We start from the raw sequence: 27,783 nt of genomic DNA on the forward strand, positions 1-27,783 counted from the left end.
AAGAGTAAAAAGATAAATTCGCATGAATAAAAAAAAAATATATGTAATAAAAAGATGAGTGTAGAAGTCGATTCCATATACAAAACTCACGAAGATGTAACGTGACATGCTCATTATTTTCAAAATTATTTGTATGATCCCATATTTTATCAAAAGTCAGGCGTCACTCGACCAGAGTCTGACAGCAGCTGATAATCTCTTGTCCTGCACAAACAAGTAGTACTACTATTGAACATAGAGAGAGAAACTGTAGAGATCTTGTTCAAAAAAATTACCGTAAACAGCAGAGATCGTACATACTTATACGGAGCCTGTAGAGAGAGAGAGAGAGAGAGAGAGAGAGAGAATCGTACATACACCATACTCATACGGAGCCGAGAGAGAGAGAGAGAGAGAGAGGTGTTCCCTTCCCCGTAAAGTTGTGAAATCTCACGAACACCTGGCGATCACTGTGTCCGATTCTGCATCGAAAATAGTTCCGAACCTAATCACCAAAATTCCCTACTTTTTATTTTTTTTATCTGTTGTTTTCCCTTAACCTTGTAAACCGATCCGTTGAGTCCGCACAGAATTTGTTCTTGTCGAGTATCAACTCAGCTCGTGCTGTAATTCACCCGATTTCCGCCCCTTCAAACCCCAGGTGTTCAATTTCAAAGATACTCCTTGAAGTTTGTCCAAAGGTTCGGAGGATTACTTTGAAGGATCGTCACAGACTAATTATCAGATTTATAGACAGAGAGAGGGGATTTAGGAAGAAAGAAGCTTTAAAGCTTCGTTTTCCAGAGAATTAAAGCCAAAGTTTGGGGTTTGAAGTGATATCTAACCGTTTGATTAAAGCTGAAGGCACTTCCGAGTGATCTAATCATACGTGTGTGTGTTTGTGCGTTCGTCGTACAACACATACGCACACGAATTTTTGTGAAGAGGTTTGGCGGTGACAAAGGAATTTTGATTGCTTATGATTGAGTTTGGCTTCTACGGATATTGATGCAATTTTGACTAGTCGAGTAGAGATATATACCATTAGTCGACATGGTTGGTGCAAATATATTCCACTGTAGGAAGCAATCATGGCCTCCGGAGGAATATATCAGTCGAGCTACTTTGCAGTTGGTAAGGATTTCAATAGGTTTTCTTAACCATGTACACAAACACACGCGCATAGAATCGGATCGATTTCGAAAGGTTGTTTTATATCTGGTTTTTATTTTGCAAAAGACGCTTGAGCACAATTGTATGCCGAGGCGTGGGGGTTATCAATGAACATGTATACTTCTAGATTGAAACTGTTAGTTGTAACTTGAAACCTGAAGTGACTCAACCGTTTAGAGCATCTCCAGCCTTTCTCTGTACTCGAATTTTGAGCGACCGCTTCATTTGATAAGAAGCACTCCGATTGACAAACCCAAATCTAAGCGTAAATTTTGGGTAAAAACGATCTTGATGGTATAGTTGTAAAATTGAGATGCACCAAACATCCTTTTAGAATTTCTGAAATTTGAGTAAGGACTCGAGTAAAGATTTGTGTAAAACTCACTTTGACCTTTGAGTGAAGGAGTGGAGTTGATTTTAGGTATTTTCACTTAAATTTCGAGTTGAAGTGGAAAAAAAAGGGGCCTGGAGATGCTCTTACAACGCCAGAATAATTCAAAAGTGCTGTAGCGCTATTTTTTGAATGAATGCTGACAATTTTTTTTTAGAATTGTGACTTTCAGTAATCTGTTTTGCACGATGCCATCTGATCTTTCATTAGGAGGACGTTTGGAAAAAGTTGTTTTTTCAAGTTTTTGTTGTGAAGAATAAATGATCTGTTTGTTGCAGAACATTATTGTGTTAAACTATATTGGCTTGCTAGAGGTGGTTGTATGAGTAGATGAAATCATTGGAATTCTTGCATCTCCAGCCTTCCTCTGTACTCGAATTTTGAGTAACAGCTTCATTCGATAAGAAGCACTCTGATTGACAAACCCAAATCTAAGCGTAAATTTTGGGTAAAAACGATCTTGACGGTATAGTTGTAACATTGAGATGCACAAAACATCCTTGTAGAATTTCTGAAATTTGAGTAAGGACCCGAGTAAAGATTTGTGTAAAACTCACTTTGACATAACTTTGAGTCAAGGAGTGGAGTTGATTTTAGGTATTTTCACTCAAATTTCGAGTTCAAGTGGAAAAAAGAGGGGCCTGGAGATGCTCTTACAACGCCAGAATAATTCAAAAGTGCTGTAGAACTCTAGTTTTTAATTAATTGTTAACGTACTTTGCATGCTGACAATTTTTTTAGAATTGTGACTTTCGGTAATCTGTTTTGCATGATGCCATCTGATCTTTCATTAGGAGGACGTTTGGAAAAAGTTACTTTTTCAAGTTTTTGTTGGGAAGATTTAATGATCCGGTTGTTGCAGAACATTATTGTGTTGAACTATCTAGGCTCGCTGGAGGTGGTTGTATGAGTAGATGAAATCATTGGAGCTGAATTCTTGTTTCTCTTTCTTTTTTTCCTCGGCGAAAGTCAGCATTGTCAGTTGTAGTTAGTGAGGTTTGAACCCTTGTCAAATGCATGAGAGTGCATGGTGCCTAACACTTGGCTACCCTAAATACTTGTTTCTTACATTTTGTTTTTGACTGTATTGGTCAGGTCCCTGTTAATGTTTTACAGACTTGTAGATTAAAGGAGGACGATTATAAAAAAAAGAAGAAGAAGAAGATTAAAGGAGGACATGATTTTACAATTTCTGTGCGGCTACCCTTAGCTTTTTTTCTTGTTCTTCACACATTAATGTTACCATCCAAAATGAGATATATGCTAAGGAGTTTCTTTTGTTTCAAAAGGTTGTGTGAAAGCTAATTAATCTTTCCTTGCAAAGTTAATCGAATGTTTCTTTCTCTCCATAACCCTATCAATGGGGAATTCCGTGGGTATTGTTATTGTTTGTTTTGTTATTTTGAGATGTGAAGTATTGGTATACCATTTTTGTTCATCTGTTGGCTAGATTTTTCTTTTTGATCAGGTTCCTTATTGTGTTTCCCAAAATCGAGCTTCAAAGATTTTTGCAATGGCAATTGTTGATTTGTTGTTGTTTTGGATTTTACTAAAGTTATTATTGAATAGGAACTATGGAAGTTAGAAGATTGCTTGGGCGTGTCGGTTGGAGTTGTCCACTGTATAGTGATGCATTTATGAACCATATGTTGCACATTTGTTTTAGTTTTAGCTTGTTTTTCACTTCAGTTTTCACTGATTGTATTTCCTCAAATTTCGCTTGCAGCTTGATTTTGATAGTGCTGCCCCACCAGAACATGCTTGGAGAAGGAGGTTAAACAGCCATGCTACAATTCTGAAAGAGTTTAGTGTTACATTTATGGAAGCTATTAAATTGGTAAGCATTCTTTAGTTGTAAGTGTACCTATTGCAGGAAGAAAGGGTGGATAGACTTGTGTCCCAATTCATGCATTATCCTTCCCCAGTTTTAGTTTTGTGATTTATGTCTTGAATTTTGAATTTTTTAGATGCGGCTTGGTATTCGCATGTGGTCCTATATAAGGGAAGAGGCTTCCCAGGGAAGGGTAACTTTCTCAACTTTTATCCATCCACAAGTCATTTTTAGTATTCAATTATCACCTGACATAATTGGAAAATATGTGACTTCATCCAGTTTTCTTCTGGACCTTTCTTTAGATTTAATGGTTACTCGTGTGATGAATGCAGACAGCACCTATTAATCCTTTCAAGCGAGAAAGTTGCAAGCCATCAGCAACTCAAGGGGTCCCGCTTGGAGGGATGGGGTGAGCACTGTGTCAATTAGCAAACAGTTGTTATTGCTTCAATAGTTTTATGAGATTGATTGTTTCAATCCTTGTATTATTGTAGGAGTGGCAGCATATCAAGAGGTTTTAGAGGAGAGTTCAGGCATTGGCAAATTATTCCTAGTACATGTGAGGCTTCTCCTGTCATGGCCAATCAGTTCTCTGTAAATCTCTGCCCTTCACTCATTATCCATTGTTGTTTATATTTCAGCTCTAGAAGTGTAGCTTTTGTACAATTGGTAAATATGACTTCCTAGTACATTTGGGTGTGTATGTGAGTTGACTGTGAGTGACCTGCGGGTCTGTTTATTGCCAGTGCCACTACATAGACGTATACATATATGTGCACCTTTCAGAAGAGGTGTTTGAGAAGTTCTTCTACGGGAGCCTTACACAGCGCCTCAGGTTGAATAAGACACTTTTATGACTGTCTGTTGTGTTTCTGAAGTAATAAAATGTTTGGTGGTAAATACATAGTCCTGCTGCTTTCTGTTCTATAGAAGTTGGAAACAGTCAAATATCTGGAAAAGTTGGTGCAAAATTTAACTTTCTTTGGAGAAATGGAATATAGATTACACTTTTTCGAAATTTTTGGACATTAAAGTATATGTTTAGTAAGTTGTTGGATTCCCGAAACATTTTTATTTCTTTGGGTTTTGAATTTCTATGTATTGTACTTGTTGATTGAGAAAGAGAGAAGTGTTTTTAGGGTGTTAATCAACCCTAACACAAGAGAGCTTTATTTATATTATGTGAGAGCTAATTACATAACGTAACCAACCAATGTGGGACTAAGTCTAAACTCTTATTCTAACACTCCCCCTCAAGCTGGAGAATATATATCACAAAATCCCAGCTTGTTACATAATAACTCTAAATGTGGTTTAAATAACGGTTTGGTGAAGATATCTGCTAACTGAGCTCCTGTAGACAAGAAAGGGGTAGCCAACACGCCACTATCTATCTTCTCCCGAACAATATGACAATCTACTTCAATATGTTTGGTTCTCTCATGAAATATTGGATTCGAAGCGATATGTATTGCTGCCTGATTATCACAATACATAGGAATAGGTAACTGTACGCCAAACCCCAACTCCTCGAGCAAAGCTTTCAACCATACAACCTCGCATGTAGTATGAGCCATGGCACGATATTCTGCTTCTGGACCGAGCAACAACAGTTTGTTTCTTGCTATTCCAGGTAACTAGATTTCCACCAACAAAAGTACAGTATCCAGTTGTTGACCGTCTATCTGATGGTGATCCTGCCCAATCAGCATCGGTAAAGGCCTCAACACGCAAATGACCATTTGAACGATAGAATAGACCACGTCCAGGATTAGCCTTGAGATACTTCACAACACGAAGACAAGCTTCCCAATGGGGAAGACGAGGGGCTGACATGAACTGACTTATCATACTAACAGCAAATGAGATATCAGGCCGTGTATTGGTGAGATAATTCAATTTGCCTACCAAGCGACGATAACGGTCTGGATGAGGAAATATCTCCCCCTGATCAACACACAGTTTGACGTTTGGATCCATAGGAGTCTCCACAGGTTTTGCTCCCAATAAACCAGTCTCTTCTAGAATATCCAGCGTATACTTTCTTTGGGATAGACTAATCCTCTTCTTGGATCTTGCTACCTCAATACCCAAGAAATATCGCAGTTTACCCAAATCTTTGGTGTGGAACTGACGTAGAAAGTGTTTTAGCTCATCAATACCTTTCTGATCATCCCCTGTAATAATGATATCATTCACATACACAATCAACATTACTTTTCCCCGATCGGACTGAATAGAAAAGACCGAATGATCAGAATGAGAGCGACGCATACCAAACTGCAACACAGCGTCACTAAACCTGCCAAACCAAGCGTGAGGTGACTGCTTAAGACCATAAAGAGCTTTGCGTAGGCGACACACCGAAGAACGCTCCCCCTGAGCAACAAATCCAGGAGGTTGCTCCATATATACCTCCTCGAGCAGATCACCATGGAGGAACGCATGCTTGACATCCAACTGGAATAAGGGCCAACCAAGATTAGCGGCCATAGAAATAACAGAGGTAATTTTGGCCACCGGAGAGAAAGTCTCCGCATAATCAACGCCATACGTCTGGGTATAGCCTTTGGCCACAAGACGGGCCTTGTACCGTTCGACTGTGCCATCCGGATTATACTTTACTGTAAATACCCACCGACATCCAACGGGAGACTTCCCTGGCGGAAGAGGAACCAAGTCCCAAGTGCCATTATCATGAAGAGCAGACATCTTGACCGCCATAGCTGTCCGCCACTTAGAAACAGATAAGGCCTCCTGAACAGTGTTAGGAACAGAAATGGACGAAACAGAAGTAGTAAAAGCACGAAGAGACGGAGATAGATGATCATAGGAAACAAACCAAGCAATAGGATGAGAAGTGCAAGACCGAATACCTTTACGAAGAGCGATAGGAGGTGATGGTGGTGGTGGTGGTGGTGGTGGTGGTGGTGGTGGTGGTGGTGATGGAGGAACCGGATCTTGAGACGGAGGAGGCGCAGTGGTAGGCACCGGTGGGGCTGTTAATACATGTCGCCAACGAACATATACCTGCATGGGTGGCACAGGAATAGGAGGAACATCTACAGGAATAACATACTCAGATTCAGAAAGAACATACTCAGACTCAGGTGTACCCGAGAAGAAAAGCAATGACTCATTAAAGGTGACATCAGCACACACAAAGTGACGACGAAGAGAGGGTGAGTAACACTTATACCCTTTTTGAGTGCGTGAATAACCAAGAAAGACACACCGGATCGACCGGGGGTCAAGTTTGTCCCGGTCAGGATCAAGCGCATGAACATAACATGTGCACCCGAATACCCGAGGGGGTAATGAGTGGAGAGGGCGACTAGGAAATAAAACTTGGTGAGGTATCTGACCACTAAGAACAGTGGAGGGCATACGGTTAATCAAGTAACAGGCTGTAAGAACAACATCACTCCAATAAGATTTAGGGACCTGCATCTGTATTAACATGGCACGCATAATCTCAGATATGTGTCTGATCTTACGTTAAGCAACCCCATTTTGTTGTGGAGTTCGAGCGCAAGAAGACTGATGAAGTATCCCATGATCATCAAAAAAGCGAGAAAGAGCATTATGAAAATATTCGCGTGCATTATCTGAACGAAGTATACAAATGCATGTATCAAACTGAGTCTTTATTTCGGTATAAAATGACTTAAAAACAGAAGACAATTCTGATATCGTTTTCATAAGATAAAGATATGTAACACGAGAGAAATCGTCTACAAAAATAACATAATACTGAAAACCAGCGATAGTGGGAACATGAATAGGACCCCAAATATCCGAATGGACTAATTGAAAAGGACGTGACACACGACGCTCAATCCTAGGATAAAAAGACACTCGACGGTGTTTACTAAACTCACAGACCTCACATTGCAAATCCTTAATATTGCTACATGATGGAACTAGACGCTTCAAATTTGAAAGAGAAGGATGACCCAGACGACAATGTTGTTGATATGGTGATATTGATGACCGAAGGGCAGCAGACGTAGGATAGATGTCATCGACAAAGTAATATAGGCCGCCACGTTCAGTACGCCCACCAATCTTCCTCCCCGTCTTCAGATCCTGAAACACACAACCATGAGGAAGAAATGTGACGGAGCAGTTTAAGGACTTTGTAAGTTTACTAACAGACATAAGATTAAAAGGAAATCGAGGAACATGTAACACTGAATCCAAAGTAAGAGATGAAGTGACAGGAACAGAACCCAAACCAGTAAGTTCTGTGGTAGAACCATCTGCTAAGGTAACATGAGATGATTTACCAACTGACGGACGACGAGAAAACAGAGTAGAAGTACCAGTCATATGATCAAAGGCACCAGAATCGATAACCCAAGGAGTAGAAGTGGAGGAAGATGCAATACAAGCAACGGACGGACCTTTCTGAGAAAGCGTAGCAGTGGAGGAAGAAACAACAGCTAGAGACTGAAATGACATAAGGCGTTGGTACTCCTCTGCAGAGATAGTCACCGCATTGTCTGCAGCAGAATGAGTAAGCTGTCCAGCATCCTGAGAGATAGCAACCTGATGAGCCTGAGGGAAACCGTGAAGATCATAACAGAACTCCACCGTATGATTGGTTCCCCGACAATGAGTACAAAACCTGGAATCACGGCCGCGACCACAACCACCTCCCCCGGATATGCGACCCCCACGAGTACCAAAGCTAGAGTCACGACCAACAAAACCACGACCACTATCTCCAGAATCACGACCACGACCACTGAACCCAGAATCACGGCCACGACCACGGCCACGGCTGAAGGAAGGGCCAGAACCACCAAATACAGCAGAAGCTAATGCTGAACGATCAGGAGGTGGCACAGGCACAGATACAGAAGACTGACGAAGTCGACTAAAAACCTCGCTGAGAGAAGGCAAATCTCGAGACCCCAAAAGTTGATTACTGACAGGACCATAAGTAGTCGGTGATACACTAGATATGAATCGAGCCACCTGCATATGCTTGCGCTGACGCCGCATAACCTAAACATCAGTAGAAATAGGCTCACAGATATTGAGCTCCTCACAAATACCACGAAACTTGGCATAATAAGACTCCAATGATAAATCACCCTGTGAGATAGAAAAGAAAGATTGGTGAAGATCATGTGCGACGGAGATTGTTAACACCAGAATATAGCTCCTGAGCCTGTGTCCATACTTGTTTGGCTGTAGGTAAGAACACCAGTGTACTAGAAATATGGTCTTCCATACTATTCCATAACTCAGATCGAATCCGGGCATCCTCGGACACCCATGCCCCATATGTAGCAGCAGTCGCTGCAGGAGGGTCATCTATCAAAAAATGATACAATGTCTCACCCAGATAATATATCTCAACTGCTTTAGCCCAAACAACATAATTTTTGCCATTCAAAAGTGTAGAGGTAATAGATAGCCTCTCCCGAAACCGAGAAGAACGAGCAGAACTACCAGTAACAGTAGAAGGAGAAGCAGACTTAATCTCCTCTGTAGACTTTTTACCGTATAATGACGAGGCAACTATCAATAAGAATCAACAAAAAATAACTAATTAAGAACCAATACTCAACCAACAGCGTCAACAACCAACTAAGTACCAAACACGACAGATCCGGAACATCACCAACATATACCAACTTATGCAAGTGATTATACTATCCACGTCAAAACAACAACCCATAAACCACAGACTATATCAATCCGACAAGAACCAGGCATAGAAACACTTTTCCGAAGCGAGGAAACCATCACAAAAGTTATGAACCGAGAACCAGAAAGACATAGGTCACTGTAAAGCCACAAATAGGTCACGAAAACACTTGTAGCAGGCAGACTGATGTCCGACGACGTTCGGAGATGCTGGGTGGTAGACAAGAAGACTTTTCGAACACCTACAGGCTACAGCGACTGATTTCCGTTGGGTAAGGACTTGTAATGATTTTCGAGCACTAGTTCAGTAATTTCGAGGGATTTCAAGGGTTTTCGGGGTCATAGGACTACAGATCTGGTACAGACGAGGGTCGCCGGTGACAGGCGATGGTCGCCGTTGATTGGGCGACGGCCGACGAGAGTCGGTCCCAGGATCGGAACCTGGCTTTGATACCATGTTGATTGAGAAAGAGAGAAGTGTTTTTAGGGTGTTAATCAACCCTAACACAAGAGAGCTTTATTTATATTATGTGAGAGCTAATTACATAACGTAACCAACCAATGTGGGACTAAGTCTAAACTCTTATTCTAACAGTACTTATCAAAAAAAAAGAAAAGAAAAGAAAAGATTTTCTATGTATTGTACTGGGGTTTGTTGTTCTGTTTTGTAATTTGATTACAGGGTGGTGGTTGATTATATAAATGTTACTATAGTTAAATGTTGAAAGAAAGAAGAGACAGAAGACCCAAGTTATAAGATATTGTTTTCTTTCTGCCTTAACTTGTGTCCCCTTCTCTTTCATACTCTATTGATGATTCGCTAGTGGTTTTGTGTTTCATGATCGTTATAGACATCAGAGAATGTGTCTGCTGTGCCAAGTGGTAGCTTCTACCCATGCATCTTTTTAGATCAAAATTTCATGCTTAATTGCAAGCTGTCCTTCATAAATGATACATTGATGATATGTCCCTGATTAGCATGATGACTCTGGTTCACCCATGCTCGACGATGCCACCGTTGTTTTGGGTGAATTGGCAGTAGTTTGCATGTATTCTGTGACGGCCCTTGATACCTTTTCCAACTTATGTTTATTGGTAAAAAAAATACGAATGTAAAGGATTTTGCTGGAGCCTAAATATCTACCATAGACCACTATTCGAGTTTGGCAAATTTCCCCCCCATAAAAAACACTAGCTATGCAATATGCAGAAATTGGTGGATGGCTGGGCATACTCTATAGTCACTTAAGAAACTTAACAAACCATGGAGGTTGCTAATTAAGTTTTGGGCCTTTTGGCCCTTTGTTGAACCATTATACCTTTGATGCCCATCTATTTTAAGTTTGTGCAAACAAAAACACACTTTTGCTCAGTAACATTTCATTTCGTCAAACTTTTTTGTCTTGATGAGCTAGTGGTGAGCAGCGTCTTGCTGATGTAATAAATGTACTCTGCCAATGGCTGCTTGCATCTAAAATGCCTCAGAGCATATTCTTCAAGGGATATTTTGTGTCTAGTCCGGTGAGATAAAAGAGGTTTGTGGTGTAGTCTGGACTGCCCGTCAAGTGTCATGCGAGCTCTGGTTGCGAAATAAGCCTTGAAGCTCAATAGCTCGAAGATTAGAAGGCTAAGTGTCATGAGAACTCTGGTTGCCTTGAAGCTCAATGGCTTGAGGATTAGAAGGCTTCTAGCTCATTGCCGTAGTTCATTGTTCATCCTATTAGCATATAAAATCTCCAGCAGTTGTTTAGATTTCTTTTGGAGATTCAATTTTAGCTATTTGATACTAGTTACTTACTGTGAATCCTATGTCTGTTAACATTGGTTTTTTTTTGATAGGCGTCTGTTAACATTGTTAATGATATCCCAGAGGGAGGACAAATGCAATTACATGTTCTAAAAGTTAAATTTAGGTCAAGAAGGAAAAAGTAAAGCACAACGATTTACTTTCAGGTGCACTTAGAACCTACCTGAGTTGTTATGTTCAAAATTTCATCGTCAATTTGGTGTTGTTATTTAGGTTGCCCTAACAGAATGCCCTAACAGAATTGTCACTTACGATGGAGGGTCTGTGGTTGAGACACTTCTGCAAGAACCTTTTAGTCTCCTTTAGTTGTTTTGTTATAGATCTTAGTAATCAGCACATATAAACATTTTTGTTGCTGTGATATTTCATACATCGCATGCCTTGTTTTTCATGAGAACTTTTAGTTCCTTTTTCTTTCTGGAATTTTGTGTTTGATTTCATTTTACTACTTCTGCAGATTTTTATATCTCGAGACGAAGGAAATAAAAAATATGCGTCAGTTTTAGCTCCAGGTCAACACGAAGGCATAGGGTAAGGAATATAAGTTTGAATTGCGTTATTTTTCAAGCAGATGTACTTTGACCAGTGTCATATTTCAGGATGACTAATTGAAATTGGTGTATCCTCTGTGATACATTAACTCATCATTCAGACTAGGTTCTTTTTAAAGGTCAGTATTCTCATATGAGATTGTCCAAATTGAGAAATGAGAATAAGAAGCAACATCAAATTGTTGGACCGCTGATGCACATTGTTGGGCATGTACCTGAATGAGTGAAGCTTTTGGAACAACTCAACATGGGATGAGACTTTACTCTTTTTGGGAGTTCTTGGGTTCAAGTCTCTCCATGTGCATTTGATCCCCATTTGTATTCTTCTTCTCCTTTGAAAATGAATGGAGGTTTGCCTTCCTATATGCAAGACGACATTGCATGTAGGGGAGGGGTGTTGGATGGCTTGATATATTGTTAGGAGTTTCATAACAGCTTAGCCTTTTTGGACACTTAGTGACTTAACAAATTTTCATTCTTTTTGAACTGGTGCTCGATATGCATCTTTCTTTGAGGCCATGGATACTGGTCGAAGCAATTTCAACTTTGCAACTCCCCACAATGATTAGTTTGAAGTGTTGTACTAGAAGTGTATCTACTTGAAACTCTATTCACGAGGCTGCTGAATCCTGGTGTAAAATTTTGTTTGGGTTGCCTAGCCTAGCTATTTAGTTTCTAGCTCTATCAGACATGATGAATTTATTAGATGTTAGCCTGTGGAATAATTATGGGATTTTTCTACTCGCTGAGTAAAGGAAAAACAAAATGTAGACGATGTAACAATGCAAAAGATCAAATAGAGACCATTGTTTCTAAAATTTTGAACTCGAAGTCTGAATTTTAGGTGATTACACTCTGTTTCTAGATGAATGGGATAAGTTTTGTCACCTAGAAATTATACTTTACCGTACATTCCTTTTATTTATTATCGCTGCTATTCCTGTTACCTATCCAATTGATGAGATGGTTTGAGAAAGTAAACACAAATGAACTTTGAGGGACAAGATGTATTTTGAGGCCTCTAGGCTCTTAAGCATGCCATACAATGTGTCGTAAAGTCTTGGAACAGTTATAGTGATGCTGCAGTTTGTTGCTTTTTCTTGGTTCTGTCCTATTACAGAAAATCAGATGACCAGGGTATATCATCATGGGGATGGAATTTGAGTGGGCAGCATTCGACATATCATGCTTTATTTCCCAGGGCATGGACCATATATGATGGTACGATTTGTTTACATACAATAGCTGCATTAATGTAGATATTCTCTCACAGTATTATTCTAATATTACTTCTTACCTCCAGGTGAACCAGACCCAGAGCTAAAAGTATCCTGTCGTCAAATATCACCTTTTATACCTCATAATTACCGAGATAGCAGTCTTCCCACTGCTGTTTTTGTCTACACGGTATGCAAATTTAGCTTCTTAGCGTCAATGGCAGTTGTGCCTATATACTTTGTCATCAACGCATTATTCTTTTTGGGGGTAAGTGTCATCAACACATTCCGGGGTTTTACGGTCTTGTATTTCTGGATATTTCCTGAAGACCAAATTGAATACTTGTTTAACTTTTTCATTAAATGAATAGACAAGAGGGCTTATCGGTCAATACTCATTTACGGCCTGTGTGGAATGTGGCTGTTGTTTTGTAGCTGGTAGATACAATTTTTAAGTACCACAAGCAAGAGTGGAAGGAATCAAGCATGGAAGTAGCGTATTTGTTATTTTGTTAAGAAAAATCCAAGTCCCAAACAAGTGCACTTGAATTCATGGTTAGCAGGCTTGAAAAACAAGCCCTAATTTTTGAAGGAGGGACAAAAGAAGTACTGGCATCTGAATTTCTGTTCTTACTAAGTCCTCCATAAGCTCATGAATACGTAGTATATTCATCCGCCTTTATGCTTCCATCGTTCTGCAATCATGTTACCTGATCCTAAAGTTAGCTCACTAGAGCAACTGTTGAATTACTTGTCAGATGTTTCTACTTATCCTACTTCATAAGTACAAGAAACACCTAAAATCCGACACGTTTAAGCTAAAGTCTATTAGAATACCCCCAGGATTTGGAAACTACTCTCTCTCTCTCTCTCTCAACCTTATGGATAATTGATCCAACCTAGCACCTGGATCGTTATCACTATCCTGATGAGATTGATGTTTTGCGTATCCTGGGAAGTAAGTTATTTGCATGACAAGTTATTATTTTCTCATCCATAGAACACGGTAGATCTTCCCTGGCTAGTAACCTTCCAGGCTGGACCGTGCGGAAAGTTTTCCTTTGAAGAGTGGTAGTTTTAAAATTATAGGCTTGATTAGTGATAGTTTGGGTTTAATTAATTCCTCGATTTAACTCCTACCTTGAATCTCTTTATAAGCAAATTCACTGTCTTTGAACCACACATTAACTTAAGGTGACCATCACAAGTACTGTGACGCCCAAGTCCTAGTTAAAACTTGAAAAATGCAAGGTCATTGTGCATGCCACAGCTCACAATACCTATTATTTCATTGATGAAATTTTTATATGTGTGCAAACTATAAAAGTGATACCTTGATCATAACTTTGGTTTTCTTACGAACTGTTGCTTGCTTTGTTGTAGTTGGTGAATACTGGAAAGGAAAGGGCAAAAGTTAGCCTTCTTTTTACATGGGCGGTAAGCTTGTTTACATGTGTCGGCCAGTAAATAATGTCCTAAGCTCTTCTATATCATTTGCTTTCTTCGTCTTACTAATTTTTGTGGTTTCGCGTTTCTAACAGAACTCAATTGGAGGAATCTCACACCTGTCTGGAGATCACGTGAATGAACCATTCATGTTAGTATGCATTGGCTGCTGTCATTTGTTTATAATTATATTATCCTGGATTGTAATATTGACTTTCTCCTATTTTATTTGATAGCGGCGAAGATGGAGTCTCTGGTGTTCTTCTACATCACAAGCAAGTCATCAAACCCTTGTAGCTTTATATAATGATTGGTTTGCATATTGCCCTTGGGTAGTTTCATGGGTTTTGTCAGCGTAACTGATGGCAAGGTCTTAATCAAACCCATTGTTGGAATTTGAACTGCTTAAAAAAATTTGGCAAAAGCGATTTATAGATGTTTTTAACTGTGTGGAAGTGCAGTTGTTGTACTAAAATTTCATTAACTGTCACATGAAGAAGTGGGAAGAGGGAACTGGTTTGTCCCTTGGGGAGATCCGATAAAATTGGAACAATACAGAGAAGATTAGCATGGCCCCTGCGCAAGGATGACACACAAAACTCAAGAAATGGTCCAAAATTTTAAGTTTTCTTTGCCGATTCAAAAGAAGAGGAAAGAGGGTAAAATAATTAAGTGGAAGGCGTGTTGGTGCTGGAGAAGAATATTTGGAAAACAGGATTGTGGAATCTAGTAAAATGAAGTTGGTCCTGCTAGAGTGTGCTGTGGGGGCAAGGACAGAAACGGCCTAAATTTGACATTGCTGGTCTTAAATAGTGGGACGAGTATTGCTTGTAGCCTTGTATCATAGTGGTTGACGAGACGTTGGACTTTGGGATTACTAATGGTAGTATCTTTACTAAGGACTTCTGATTTTGCTTGGGTCGGTGAGATGTACTTCATAGACTTTGAGGTGGGGGAGCGAGGGAGAGGTTTGAGAAAGTCGGTAAGGTGGTTGTGGAGCAACTGGGTTTTCTGGATCAAACCTGCTGTGAGAGTTCTGTTGTTGAGGAGGGACATTTAGGCTTCCAATGGCAAGACAATCAGAAAACAATTTGCTGAAAGAGGTTTTCAAACAGGGATGGCTCTTACTCAGTGCTAGTACAGGAAGGGAGCAAGGTCTAACTCCATTGCCAAAATGCTTTATCAGGGCGAAGGGTGGTGCCAGAAGTCAAAGGGGGAGGTTTAGGGTAGACACCACATCACTTCTTTTTTGCAGAGAGGGCCGTGGGGCTCACTGTTGTCGGAGAAGAAGCTGGTCGAGGAAAGGTGCAAAAGAAAATGGTGTGTGCTGTCTTGGGTGGAGATTAAGGACATCGTGGGGCTTTTTTCCCTTTTTTCTTTTCCATCCCCGGAGGAAGCTGGGAGTGTGAAAGACAGATATTAGAAGATGGGGAAACTTCATCTTTTAGTTGATGGTGGGTTATTGGTACAAACCACATGGTTCCATGAGTATTTGGATTCCATTGATGGAATTGGTGAAGCCCTGGATAACGATACATTGGGGAAACATAATCCCCATTGGGGGTCAAACTGTAATTTTCAGTGGGAGAAGGTTTCAACATGCGTTTTGGGGAGGATCGGCATTTTAGATTTTTTGTTGTATCCTATGAGGACCGGGTATTCATTTGTTTGCTGATGTTGAATAGAATGGAGGAGAAAGTTGCCTCAACAGAGCTCTCAAAGGAGTGAGTCCCAAAGGAGGATGGGGAAGAGGAAACTTTGGAAACTGTTTTGCTCCATTAACCATGAACGGTGCTAGAAAAGAGGGTGGGGAGTGTGTGGAGGGAGTCTGTCTTCTGTAGAAATGAATTTAAAAATAATCTCGTTCCCATGGAAGATGGGGGTGTGGATCTGAAGAGAAGGGTGTGAAAAAGTGAAACCATTACTTGCACCATTTGGCAATAGTTTTCCCACATATTGGGAATGTTACTTGGTATTTTTTCAATTCGGTATACACGTGAGCAGGCTGTAGGACAAACGTGAGAGTGTGAGATATGCGTCCAACACCTGTTTCTAAATGAACACTCGGATCCTGTAGGTTAAAGGATTTAAAGCAGCAACCAAGTTACATTTGATATGCAAAAGAATCTTGCCTCTCACATGTTGAGAGACAGAAATCTCATATTTTTCCCTTAAGTTCAAGTGCATTCCCAAATAACTATGACATCCTACGTTCAAATAGTACACAGGATACAGTATTTTCGGAGGTTCACATTGTATCCACATACCGGACCCATGTTTAACTACAACGTCCTATGTTTGAAAAGCACAGAGCTTCCAGTACTTTCGGAGGTTCACTGTGTATCCACGTATACGTATGCTCATATCCTAAGACTAAGGGTTTGGGAGGTCTGGTACACACCCAAACCCGATTACTCACATGTAGTCCATGTAACAGACTTTTTGATGACCTCTCAATTAGAAATTCCAGGTATATTTGAAAAAACGGTTAAATGTAATTAGAAACTGCCATCAGGATGACATTTTTTTTGTGGATTACGATAAATCTTGCCAGGGAATTGAATTTTATTGGACACAGGCCTTGATAGAGCAGACTGGCTGAAAAAAGATTCATATAGCCAACCATAAGGTGTAGTTTGGTTCGGTTCGGGGATAAATCCATGTTGCCCAGCCAGACCCTGTTCCGTTTTGTGTGTGGTGTCAGATAACATTTTCAAATTTTCAGGTGTATATGAAGTTCCCTGTTGTCCGTTTATATTGCCGAACTAAGTGAGATAACTTTTGTGTGCTTTCATTCTTCATTATTTTCTTCTTGTTGCATGGAACCTTTGCGTGTTGTTTGGTATTATAAGCTTTGAAGTTGTAATTCTATGATGGTGAAGTGCTGTTATCTCTTACAATTACTTGTTTTTCTTTTAGGACTGCAAAAGAGAACCCTCCTGTTACTTTTGCCATTGCTGCATGTGAAACTCAGAACGTAAATGTGACTGTTTTGCCCTGCTTTGGGCTCTCTGAAGGAAGCTGCATTACTGCAAAAGACATGTGGGGGAAAATGGTGCAGGTAATGGTTTTACCATCGAGATGCTGTATGACCCATTCTGCACTTCATACCTTGACTCGATATTAGTTTGATTCCGAAAGACTAGTATTTTGCTTCTTTTTTTCAAGCATTCAACCAATTTCCCTAAGGAAAATTTATGTTGCCAATCTCATCTTCCTCCTTCACAAGTAATCGGAGTGAAAAGTGCGAGCATTGTTCATCATCATCGGTGGTGACTCAGTATATCATTGTTCGAGCAAAAAACAATTAAAAAGGATATGCAAGTTGACAATGTATTTGATTTTCTTTTAAGTTGGTAAAGTAAGAGGGGTGAAAAAGGCTTAGGGGGGATTTCCACGAACAAAATGGATTAAAGCCCATATTTTCACAGATTTCTAAGCATGTCATTTTCCTCACATACATCAACTAAAATACCATTTAGCGGAAACAACTTGACTATTGCCACTAGCTTGTAGTCCAATAATATAATAGAAACGCACCCTAAAAGGTACTCTGCTAGACCTTTTGTAAAATAAATAAGAATTACGACAAACTACTCCTTCTAAGGATGTATAGAGAATAAAGCAACATGTAGCTTCGTCTCTACGCTAGCCTTTAGCATGCACATTTTACTAACCTTCAGTATGCTTCCTAGGTGCACAGTCTGCACCTATGTGGGTTCATTTGATTTTTGAAGTGGTGTCATGAGACTATTGGCTTTCCAGGAAAAGATAATTCATACTTAGTAATTCTTGCAAACTTTTGGTTGACTGGGTTCAGGTGACCCCAGTGGATATACACTGGCGTCGCCCCCCCTGATCATCATATGATGATCTTTCCCCAAAGTGTTTATTGAGTTCAGCTGTGTCAAGCACTGTTCATGATATCATGTTGTCAAATTCTGTTCTTTTCTTCCTAAGGATGGGCACTTCGATCGGGAGAACTTTGATAGTGGACCGAGCATGCCTTCGTCACCTGGTGATACTCATTGTGCTGCGGTTTCTGCTTCCACATGGGTTGAACCTCATGGAAAATGCACTGTCGCATTTGCTGTTGCATGGTCATCCCCAAAAATAAAATTTATGAAGGGAAAATCATATCACAGGTAATTTTCTGACTTTTTTTTGCCTTCAATTTGTACATGATCAACATATGGGTTGATATATTACCCTTGTATCCTTGTTCTTGATTTGAAGGCGCATAGGTAATTATGCCTGTTTGCAGTCTTGAGCTCACTTATTCCACTGACCAGACACCCCCACACCAACAATGAAAAGGAAACAAAGAGAGAAGTAAAACTTACGGGGGTTTGTCTGGCCAAGTTGCACATAATAAAATAGGCTTGCATGACACGTTTTTATTAGCAACAACAAAAGATTGAAACTTAGGCATGTTGCACTTTGTTGGGCTACGAAAGCAGAGCTGAATCATAGAGATTTTCAGCAGTAACTTGTTGCTCCGATCAAGGACTTTGGGTCCCTCTTTTCTCTCTCTGGGGCACCATTGCATGAAAAAATTATGATAGTTTTCTAGTCCTGACGGAACATCCTACTGTATGCTTGGTCGAATTATCATTTCTTATAATATACTTTTTTCATATGTCATATTTTCTTTTTTTATCTATTGTAGGAGGTATACGAAATTCTATGGCACTTCTGAAAGAGCAGCTTTAGATCTGGCACATGATGCTTTGACGAGTATGTATATCGGGATAGAATGTGCTTATTCCTCCTATCGTCTTGACTCGGCTTCATGATATAGGAGCTGCTCCCACTCAAGACCCCATCCCCACCATATTCCTCAAGACTCCAACTTGTGGGTCTAGAAGGACTAACTAATCCTAGACCCAGAACAACATACATGCAAAAAACTAACTTGATAAGACATTCATACGCTAACTAATGGTATCTTGTTTTATAAAATGGGCAGCAAATATGATTTCAAAATAACCGTCCAATTTGTAAAACAAGACACTCCGGTCAATGTATTTTTATTGCATATATGTTCTTCGCATCGGGACCTATGAGATGAACAGTTTGGTTCACCTTTTGTGGGCCCTGTGGGGCCACAAAATGGAGTCTTGAGGGTTATGGTGGGGATGGAGGTCTTGAGGGAAGCTGCTCCCATGTAATATTTATCCTCTCACATAATGGTGGACCGAATCAGATACCGGGAGCTGAATTTTTATTCCCACCTATGTTTGGTTATATCTGAAAATGTTACTATTTTTTTGGATTCATTGTGGTGTAAATACCATTTAATTTTGAATATTGGTCAGATTATAAGCGCTGGGAAGAGGAAATTGAGAAATGGCAAGCTCCTGTCCTCAGAGATGACAGGCTACCGGAATGGTAAGCTTACATTCTCAAGTTTTTAGAAGGGGGAAAGGCTTGTAAGTTAATGCTTTTTTTGATGCAAGGCTGACGGCAATTCAGAATTGCGGGTCTTAATTTGCTAGTGGTAATTTTGGTTTACATTTGTAACATTGAGGTATCTCAACATTGATGCATATTTCACGCCATAAGCCTTCCCCTTTGCACGATCACGCCCATGCTCAAACGCCCATACACTTGTTTAACGGCATTTATGTATTTAGAGAATACTATTTTGCTTGCCTTTAGCCTTGCCAGACACCTCTAATTATTCTGGTGTTCGTACCTGACTACCTGGTCACTTTCTAACGTGTTTTTCATGGTTCCATTATGCACTTTGGTAACATAGCTTCTTAATGGTCCCAACTTTAAGGTTCATGTGGACTCTTACTTGGAGCTCTTGTTTTGGCTTGGAAATTGTATTAAAGGTTCTGTATTGAGGTGATCTCCATGGTTACCCTGATCTGCTTGGAAAGAAATGCAGGGGAGAAATAGCTCTTTCCCATTCAGCTTGTGCATTCCATGATGTGAAAATTTTTCTAGTAGAAATAATCTCTTGGAACTTGGCATTTCTCTTCTCTTTTTTAGATCAATAACGGTCCATCCAATGTCTGCAGGTACAAATTCACGCTGTTTAATGAACTGTACTTTCTGGTTGCTGGTGGGACAGTGTGGACAGGTATTCATCTCTGCTATGTTTTTATTTTTGTTATTTTGTAACCATATGCACTACGATGGAGTTCTCAAAGTTTATTTTATTTGACATTAGCTTGCACGCGTATGGTAAATTTGCATTTTCAAGACCACTGACCTGAGTCATTTTTTTATTTGGGGCAGTAAATTGGGCTAGAGTCCAAAAGGAGTGGGCTAATGGCCTTTTAATCCGTGCTAGATTTTGAGAATACCCGGAATCCATTGTTTTAAAAGTTGTAGCGTGATAGGTACATTCATGGACAAAAGTGCCCCAACCGTTGGTTTTTTTCTAGTGCGTGCGCCTCTCATTCTCTTTTTCTGTCTATGTTCGTCAGCCATCCTCTGTCCTATGTGAGACTATCTACTACTGTAGTACTAATAGAAGAACAAGAGTACTTTTGACTTTCCCATCTCTCCACTTTGGTGACTTGTCTCTATCTCCACTATTGATTTTTCAGACTCAAGTCTATAAACACTTGATCTCTTTTTCCTGAAAGGCTGAAAATTTACCCAAACTTGTCAGTTGGCTTTCTTTTTTTATTGTGCCATGTTAGGAATCTAGAGCACTCTTTCTCTCTCTAGTCTCCACTTATCACAATAATAATAATATAGGGGCTTCTAAATACATTCTCCAAAAGTATTTTTTACACTAAGTTTTGTATGGACACTTGTCCAATTTCTGTGAGGAAGACAACAAGGGCCTTGTTTCACTAAACTCTTTGGGGCTTTTTTTTTTTTTTTTCTAATTCGTCTTGACGAGACAAACTAATAATCCACAAAAGTTAGGCGCAAATTTAACGAACGCGAATTTTTTGGAATAAGAACCTTATCTGTTCATCTTTTTGTGATAATGAAGAAGAGCATAGACTTGGACAGTTAATCATAACTGTTTAGATTTTATTGCTATTGTACATAGTACAAATTTCGCATAGATAACCTTATTTGTTTGTTTTTTGGGTCACACATATAACGCAATTTGTCTGTATTTATTTATGTTATTGGGATGACAAAGTAACACACATTTGGGAGATTTGAGAAAATCTGGTGGTTCACATTTTCCTAGGGAATAAAAAATCAATATAGGGAGGGAGATTTTTACGCATTTGGCAATAATTGCATATACGCAGGAATGACTATCATTAATACTCCCTCCATCCCATAATGTTTGTCCGGTCAGCAAAACGAGAACGTAAAAATAATACTATTTTTGCAAGAAAAATTCAAATTTTTTTCAACAATTCATTAGATATCGATGAGTACTTGTCATTTATGAAGAAAGTTTGATTTTTTTATTGAAAGAAATGCATTAATTTTGAGTTTTCGTTTTGCGGACCGGACAAACAATTTGGGACAGAGGTAGTACATTTAGCATCTATCTTACCTAGCTCTAAGTGTGGGATGCGTGTAAATTTATTTTCCCTACCAACCAAAAATATACCTCCTTGCAACAAGGAAAAAGGTTTAATGTCAAAAAATGAAACACATGTGTTGGTTTGGACAAATAACCTTATTTGTTAGTAAAATTGAGATTGTACAGTGCACATATTTCTCAGAAATAACATTATCTGTTTATCTTACATTTTTCCAAAAAAGTCACCACTGCCACGTGTAAACTCATTATAATCGCAATAAAATCAACAAATGTGCTTGTCTGTTCAAATTTATACTTTGTATTATACCAAAAATATCAATCGATAAGGTTATCTTTACGAATTACATAGATTTTATATTACAATAAAATTAACAGATATGGTTATCTATCTAAATTGATACTATGTATTATCCCAGAAGACTAACAAATTAGATTATTTATGCAAAATTCATGTTTATAAAAAATAGATTGACATAGATAACATAGTCCGTAGCGAGTGTAAAGAGTGTTTTACATTTTTTTTTGAAAGGGGACAAAAATTGAGTGTTTTACTAGGAAGTTTATTTAAAAGCCCCTACAAAACACGACATATAAAACTAAAAGCAAAATGAATTTTATCCTAACAAAAACACTTTGGAGTACTAAAAATTAAAGCACCACGTTTAATGGGGCCCTCACTTTGGAGTACTACCAACTGAAGTCTGGCAATAGCTTAAAAGAATTAAAAGAAAAAATAGTCATAAATGGACTTGGGGATTTGTCCACACGTGGGCCCAAGCAAACCCATTAGCCTGTACACGAAGCAACACGAAACTTTGATTGCTAAACGTGGGGCTCGCGCGAGGGAGAAGAGAGAGAGGCATGCACCGTTTAAAAAGGGGGTATTTTTGAAAGGCGGGGGGAAAAAGTCCTGGAGCCTGGATGGAAACTTTTGACGTCCTAATTACATCATTATATCCTACTGTATGTCCTTCTGGCCAAAGCTCTCTATTTGGCGGGGGGGGAGGGGGGTGGGTTTTGGGGTGGTCTTTATTTAATGCTCAAAACTATGGTTACGGAAAGCAACAAGGGGGTTTGTTTAACCATGGGGTAGGGGGCGACTGTTTTCACACAAAGTGTTGAAGAATTTAACCGGCTTTCATCCCTTTAATTATTTTCAGAATTCGGACCTAATAATTAGTTCCATTACCCCAATGGATTGGGACTTAATGCTCAGTTTGGTATTGTGATTCTTCTTATTGTGTGCATTTTCAATCTTATGGGAAGTGTGACCCCTGCCATATGTTATTTGTGCAATAGTTATTCTGTTCTTTTCCTGCTGAAATAAAATTATGTTATTTTCGTTCTTCGTGGTTCAATGGAAAAACAGGCGGACAACTAATAGGGGTCATTTTTGTTTCTTCAATGTGCTTCTTTCTATGTGTGGGTGTCTGAGGGCTTTGATTTTTTCCTATGCAGACACTGCCTTGCCAGCTGCTAATAGAGGAAGTAATCAGCATGAATCAACTCCAGTAGTTAAAGCACCTGAAGCAAAGGTGGACCGGAAACAAGGTGTAACCATTGAGCAGTCTATGGTTAATCATTATGATAGCACTGCAGGAAGTAGTTTAAATGGTACGGATAAAACAACTCTTATGAGATACGGTGAAAATGAGTTTATGATTCTACAGAGAAGAGGCAACAAGTATTCTGGACATGATATGTTGGGTACACACGATGATAGCGATGATGTGGGTGGGTTCTTGTACTTGGAAGGTGTAGAATACATCATGTGGTGTACGTATGATGTGCACTTCTATGCATCTTATGCCCTCCTTATGTTATTTCCCAAAATCGAACTCAGTATTCAGCGAGACTTTGCAAAAGCTGTTTTGTGCGAGGACAGAAGAAAAATGAAGTTTTTGGCAGAGGGAAATTGTGGAATTCGCAAGGTCAGAGGAGCCATTCCTCATGATTTGGGAACTCACGATCCGTGGCATGAAATGAATGCATATAATATACACGATACAAGTACATGGAAAGATTTGAACCCCAAATTTGTGCTTCAGGTGTACAGGGATTTTGCTGCAACTGGGGATTTGTCATTTGGAGCTGAGGTGTGGCCTTCTGTTTGTGCTGCTATTGAGTACATGGATCGATTTGATAGGGACAATGACTGTCTTATTGAGAATGATGGATTTCCAGATCAAACGTATGATACTTGGACAGTTCACGGTGTGAGTGCTTACTGTGGCGGTTTGTGGCTTGCTGCACTTCAAGCTGCCGCTGCAATGGCCCTTCATCTTGGTGACAGGGCCTTTGCTGAAAGGTGCAAAGGCAAATTTGTAAATGCTAAATCAGTGTTTGAAGCCAAACTGTGGAACGGTTCTTATTTTAACTATGACAGTGGCTCAAGCAGTAACAGTAAATCCATCCAAACTGATCAACTGGCTGGGCAATGGTACACAGCATCCTCAGGCTTGCCCAATCTGTTTGATGATTCCAAGATTGAAAGTTCTTTAAGGAAGATCTATGACTTTAATGTAATGAAAGTAAGAGGAGGTAGGATGGGTGCTGTGAACGGCATGCATCCCAACGGGAAGGTGGATGAAACTTGCATGCAGTCGCGTGAGATATGGACTGGAGTCACCTATGCTGCTGCGGCCACAATGATCCTTGCTGGGATGGAGGAAGAGGCGTTCACTACAGCTGAGGGTATATTCATTGCAGGCTGGTCAGAAGAAGGATTTGGGTAAGCAATATACCATATGGTTTCCGTATATGTGGTAGAATGCTTCTCTTTTGCTGAACATTCTTGTTTTTGTTGCTACTATTTTGAACCCTCTTAGATGCATATGTTGCAGATATATGCAGAGAGAAAATTGCAACATGTCTTTTGCCGAGTCAACTTCAATTCCTTGTTTCTAAGTTATATTATGTGCACCATAAAGAAAAAAGATTATGCATTCCATTACCTTAGACCAAGGGTCCTAGTTACATGCAGATACTCCCTCCATTGTAACTTGTTAGATCACTGAAACATTCACACATTTCCTTTTTTTTTTGTCACTCTCTTGTTTTAGGTCATTTTTTTTAACGGCAAAGAAAATTCCATTAATAATCAAGATCAGAAGATGGAACTAATAGAATAGGAGAAGAAATGCATTGAGAGAGCTTCGAAGAGTGTAACGACTCTTTGATTACTGCTACTTGCAAAAACAAAACCTACGTCCAAGCCACTCACTTTTTTAAAACAAAACCAAACCACAAAACAACATATTGTTGACAAGATGCCAACAAAATAACAAAAGTAAAGATAAGATGCTCCCCAAGTCCTCCAAAAAAACTGTGCGCTGCCTCTGAATCCCAACGTTGCTGCCCCTGAATATGAACGCCGACTGTGGCTCCTGAAAACCCTCTGCCTCCAATCGACCCTCCGGCAATCCTGCAAACCCCCATCCGGCAGTGACCGAAAAGTCACCTTCGCCATCTAACGACCCCACCGGTAACCTGCCTCTAGTTGTAAAACCCCATAATCAAACCCTCGAAACATCGGCCCCTAACTGCAACACCCAAAACACCCTGCCGCTATGGCCCCTCAAATCCCCACCACCACAGCTGCACAACGCCTCAAATCAGCCCCCCACAACGCCACTAAATGAACCTCAAAACGCCCTCCCCAAACTGCTGTGACCCCAAACCACCGCCGCCGCTACTACCCCTCAAAACTCAACCACCTCCGCTGCCTGCCAGCTCAAAAACCTTCAATAGAACCTCAAAATGTCTGCCACATACTGCCGTCACCACTGCTTTGCACCATTGTATCAGTCAAGCCCAGAAAACGCTGGCCCCCCTCAACCGTCAACCTCGTTGCTGTCCACCATTGCCTTAGGAGATCCCCCAAGTGCCGGCTCCAACCGTCAATTGAACCCTAAAATGCTGAATCAAACCCTCCTAGCGGCCAAAACATGGATGGGAGCTCTAACCCACAAAGAAAACAAGACAATACACAGAGAGAGAGAGAGAGAGAGAGAGAGAGGGGTCCGTTTTTCTTTCAAAGCTTGTTAGAAATGTTATGGGGGGTTTTTTGGTCTCTTTATGGGATTTGTTGAAGCATCCAACTCGAAACCAGTTGGCGATAAGCAGAGAGGCCTCCTAGGCTTATACTAGTTTTGGAGGTTATAATTAACCAATGTGGGACAAGCTTTAACACTCCCCCACACATGCGACCCTTAACCCGCACGTGGAGTTAACGGATCCATAACAGGGTTTATAGCGTAGCTTGTTATCTGCTTCTTACCTCCTCCTTTCCTTATAAAATCAGCTTTCAGGTAGAGGTATGTCATAAAAGTCGGAATCATTACATGCCGTGGACAAGTTTGAAAAAGGTTAACGAAATAATTGACAGTTGGCATTATGCCCAACGATAATTAAACCATCTTCAAAATTACATAGTTTATAACTGTATCTTGTTGTTTGTTAGTGCATCTGAAAGGCGGTAATGTTGTAGGTAGACCTTACAAACTATTAGCGAAGTCCTTTAGAAGATGAGAATGCTAGATTAACTTGATTTCAAGTTGACAAGAGAAAGTAGTATATCCTATATGCTACTCAAATGTTCACACATTTCTTTGATGATGAGTAGCTCTCGTCGTCATGTTAATTCTTTTCCTATCAACATTTCGTAGGCCAGCGTACCATCAATTAGTTATGGCAAAAAATCCTTTGTTTGATTATAAGTGTCTTTTCTGTCTCTTGGATTTGGATATACTCCCGTATGAAATATCCATTGTTTGATTATAAGTGTCTTTTCTATCTCTTGGATTTGCATATACTCCCGTATGAAATATTTGCATTTGACGTCTTCGCTTTTCGTATGCTATTGTCAGATACTCATTCCAAACTCCGGAGGCATGGACTATGGACGGGCATTTCCGTTCGCTTATATATATGAGGCCACTCTCAATTTGGGGCATGCAATGGGCATTGTCATTGCCGAAGGCTATTCTTGAGGCCCCCAAGGTCAACATAATGGACAGAATCCATTTATCTCACAGTGCGAAATATTTTCACAACGAGACCGGTGTCAAAAAGATTGCAAAGAAAGTGAAATGCTTGGGTGATTCCGTCTTCCACTGCACATGCTGACTCTTATATCATATGTAGGGTTTACTCTTGTAGGAAAATAAATATTTAATTGAATCTTTTATTTCCAATTTTCTCCTCCAGTGACCCCCTTGTAGAAAAATCCGTAGGGAGGTCTGTGGAAAATTGTCCCTTTACAAATGGACAGAATAAAAGTTTCTTTAACGTTGTTGTAATCTTTTTTTTTTTTACTTAGTTGTAATCTTTGGATACATCACACTCTTATCTTTTTCGATCATCTTGGATACGTGACACACGATAGGGGTCTCTTGCTATTTTGGAAGAAATAGGTCACATTGGCTTATTTTGAGGTGGTTTTGTTCTGTTGAGGTGGTTTTATTACCTTTTGCTCATGGAAATATCAATGGAATGGTGTGAAGAGTTGTATTCTACAAATGTATTTTGGACCATCGGCAATAGGGTTTGAGCTGGAGAAAGTTCAACCCCAAGTCTCAAGTGTACATGTTACAAGTATTTACTTCCTTGGACTAATTATGTTGCAATACTCACTCCAGTGCCTACTATGTTTTCCAGTTATGTGTAGTGGTGGTGGTTATACTAGTGAGTCCAAAGCTTTACAGATTTTCATAATCTCAAATTTTATAATCTGCAATTTAGGATTCAAAATCTCTAAAATATAATGGACTCCCAAACACCCCCTAAATAGAAGCAAAATCCGCCTTAACTCCTCGTTCGCCTCTTGTAGGATTTACCTCTTTATGTTTTTTAGGTATGCACAAGACTGCCGTGTGATTTCGGAAAAAACTTAGGCCTTATCTGGGAGCCTAGTTATTGGATTATAGATTTTTTTTTTCAGTTTTCAAGTTTGAGGGTTTGGGGGTCACCTCTATAATTCAATCTGTCAAAATGCTTTATCAGAATGAAACGGAGAATGTAGAATCTAAAAATCACCACTGAATGTGCTTTTGAATTTGGATTTTTCGACCCACAAAACTCTTTTACAAGTTCTATGCTGGACATATCATCCACATACCTTTATGAATTCTTGTTATTATTACAAACAAATGTAGGTATAATTTACTCTCCACAATCCAGAATCTAAAAATAAGTGACACCCAACACTCCCTCACACGCAGAAGATGAAAAAATTACAATACCATAT

General features: G+C 39.7%; 1 protein-coding gene and 1 non-coding gene across 2 annotated transcripts; both read left to right on the top strand.

The window, feature by feature from the left end:
• Nucleotides 1-121: 121 nt before the first annotated feature.
• On the top strand, nt 122-26,964 carry LOC131300433 (uncharacterized). Its single transcript, XM_058326279.1, has 18 exons — nt 122-1,113; nt 3,270-3,380; nt 3,511-3,567; nt 3,710-3,786; nt 3,872-3,971; nt 11,303-11,376; nt 12,517-12,617; nt 12,700-12,803; nt 13,997-14,050; nt 14,155-14,210; nt 14,296-14,334; nt 16,979-17,120; nt 18,020-18,204; nt 18,729-18,796; nt 19,378-19,450; nt 20,089-20,150; nt 22,995-24,267; nt 26,405-26,964. The coding sequence occupies exons 1-18, from the start codon at nt 1,033-1,035 to the stop codon at nt 26,661-26,663; spliced, it is 2,916 nt and encodes a 971-aa protein (XP_058182262.1). The 5' UTR covers nt 122-1,032; the 3' UTR covers nt 26,664-26,964.
• On the top strand, nt 14,580-14,681 carry LOC131302203 (U6 spliceosomal RNA). Its single transcript, XR_009191667.1, has one exon. It is a non-coding gene; the product is annotated as a U6 spliceosomal RNA (small nuclear RNA).
• Nucleotides 26,965-27,783: the final 819 nt, after the last annotated feature.

This window comes from Rhododendron vialii, chromosome 9a (assembly GCF_030253575.1).
Source record: "Rhododendron vialii isolate Sample 1 chromosome 9a, ASM3025357v1".
Taxonomy (NCBI): domain Eukaryota; kingdom Viridiplantae; phylum Streptophyta; class Magnoliopsida; order Ericales; family Ericaceae; genus Rhododendron; species Rhododendron vialii.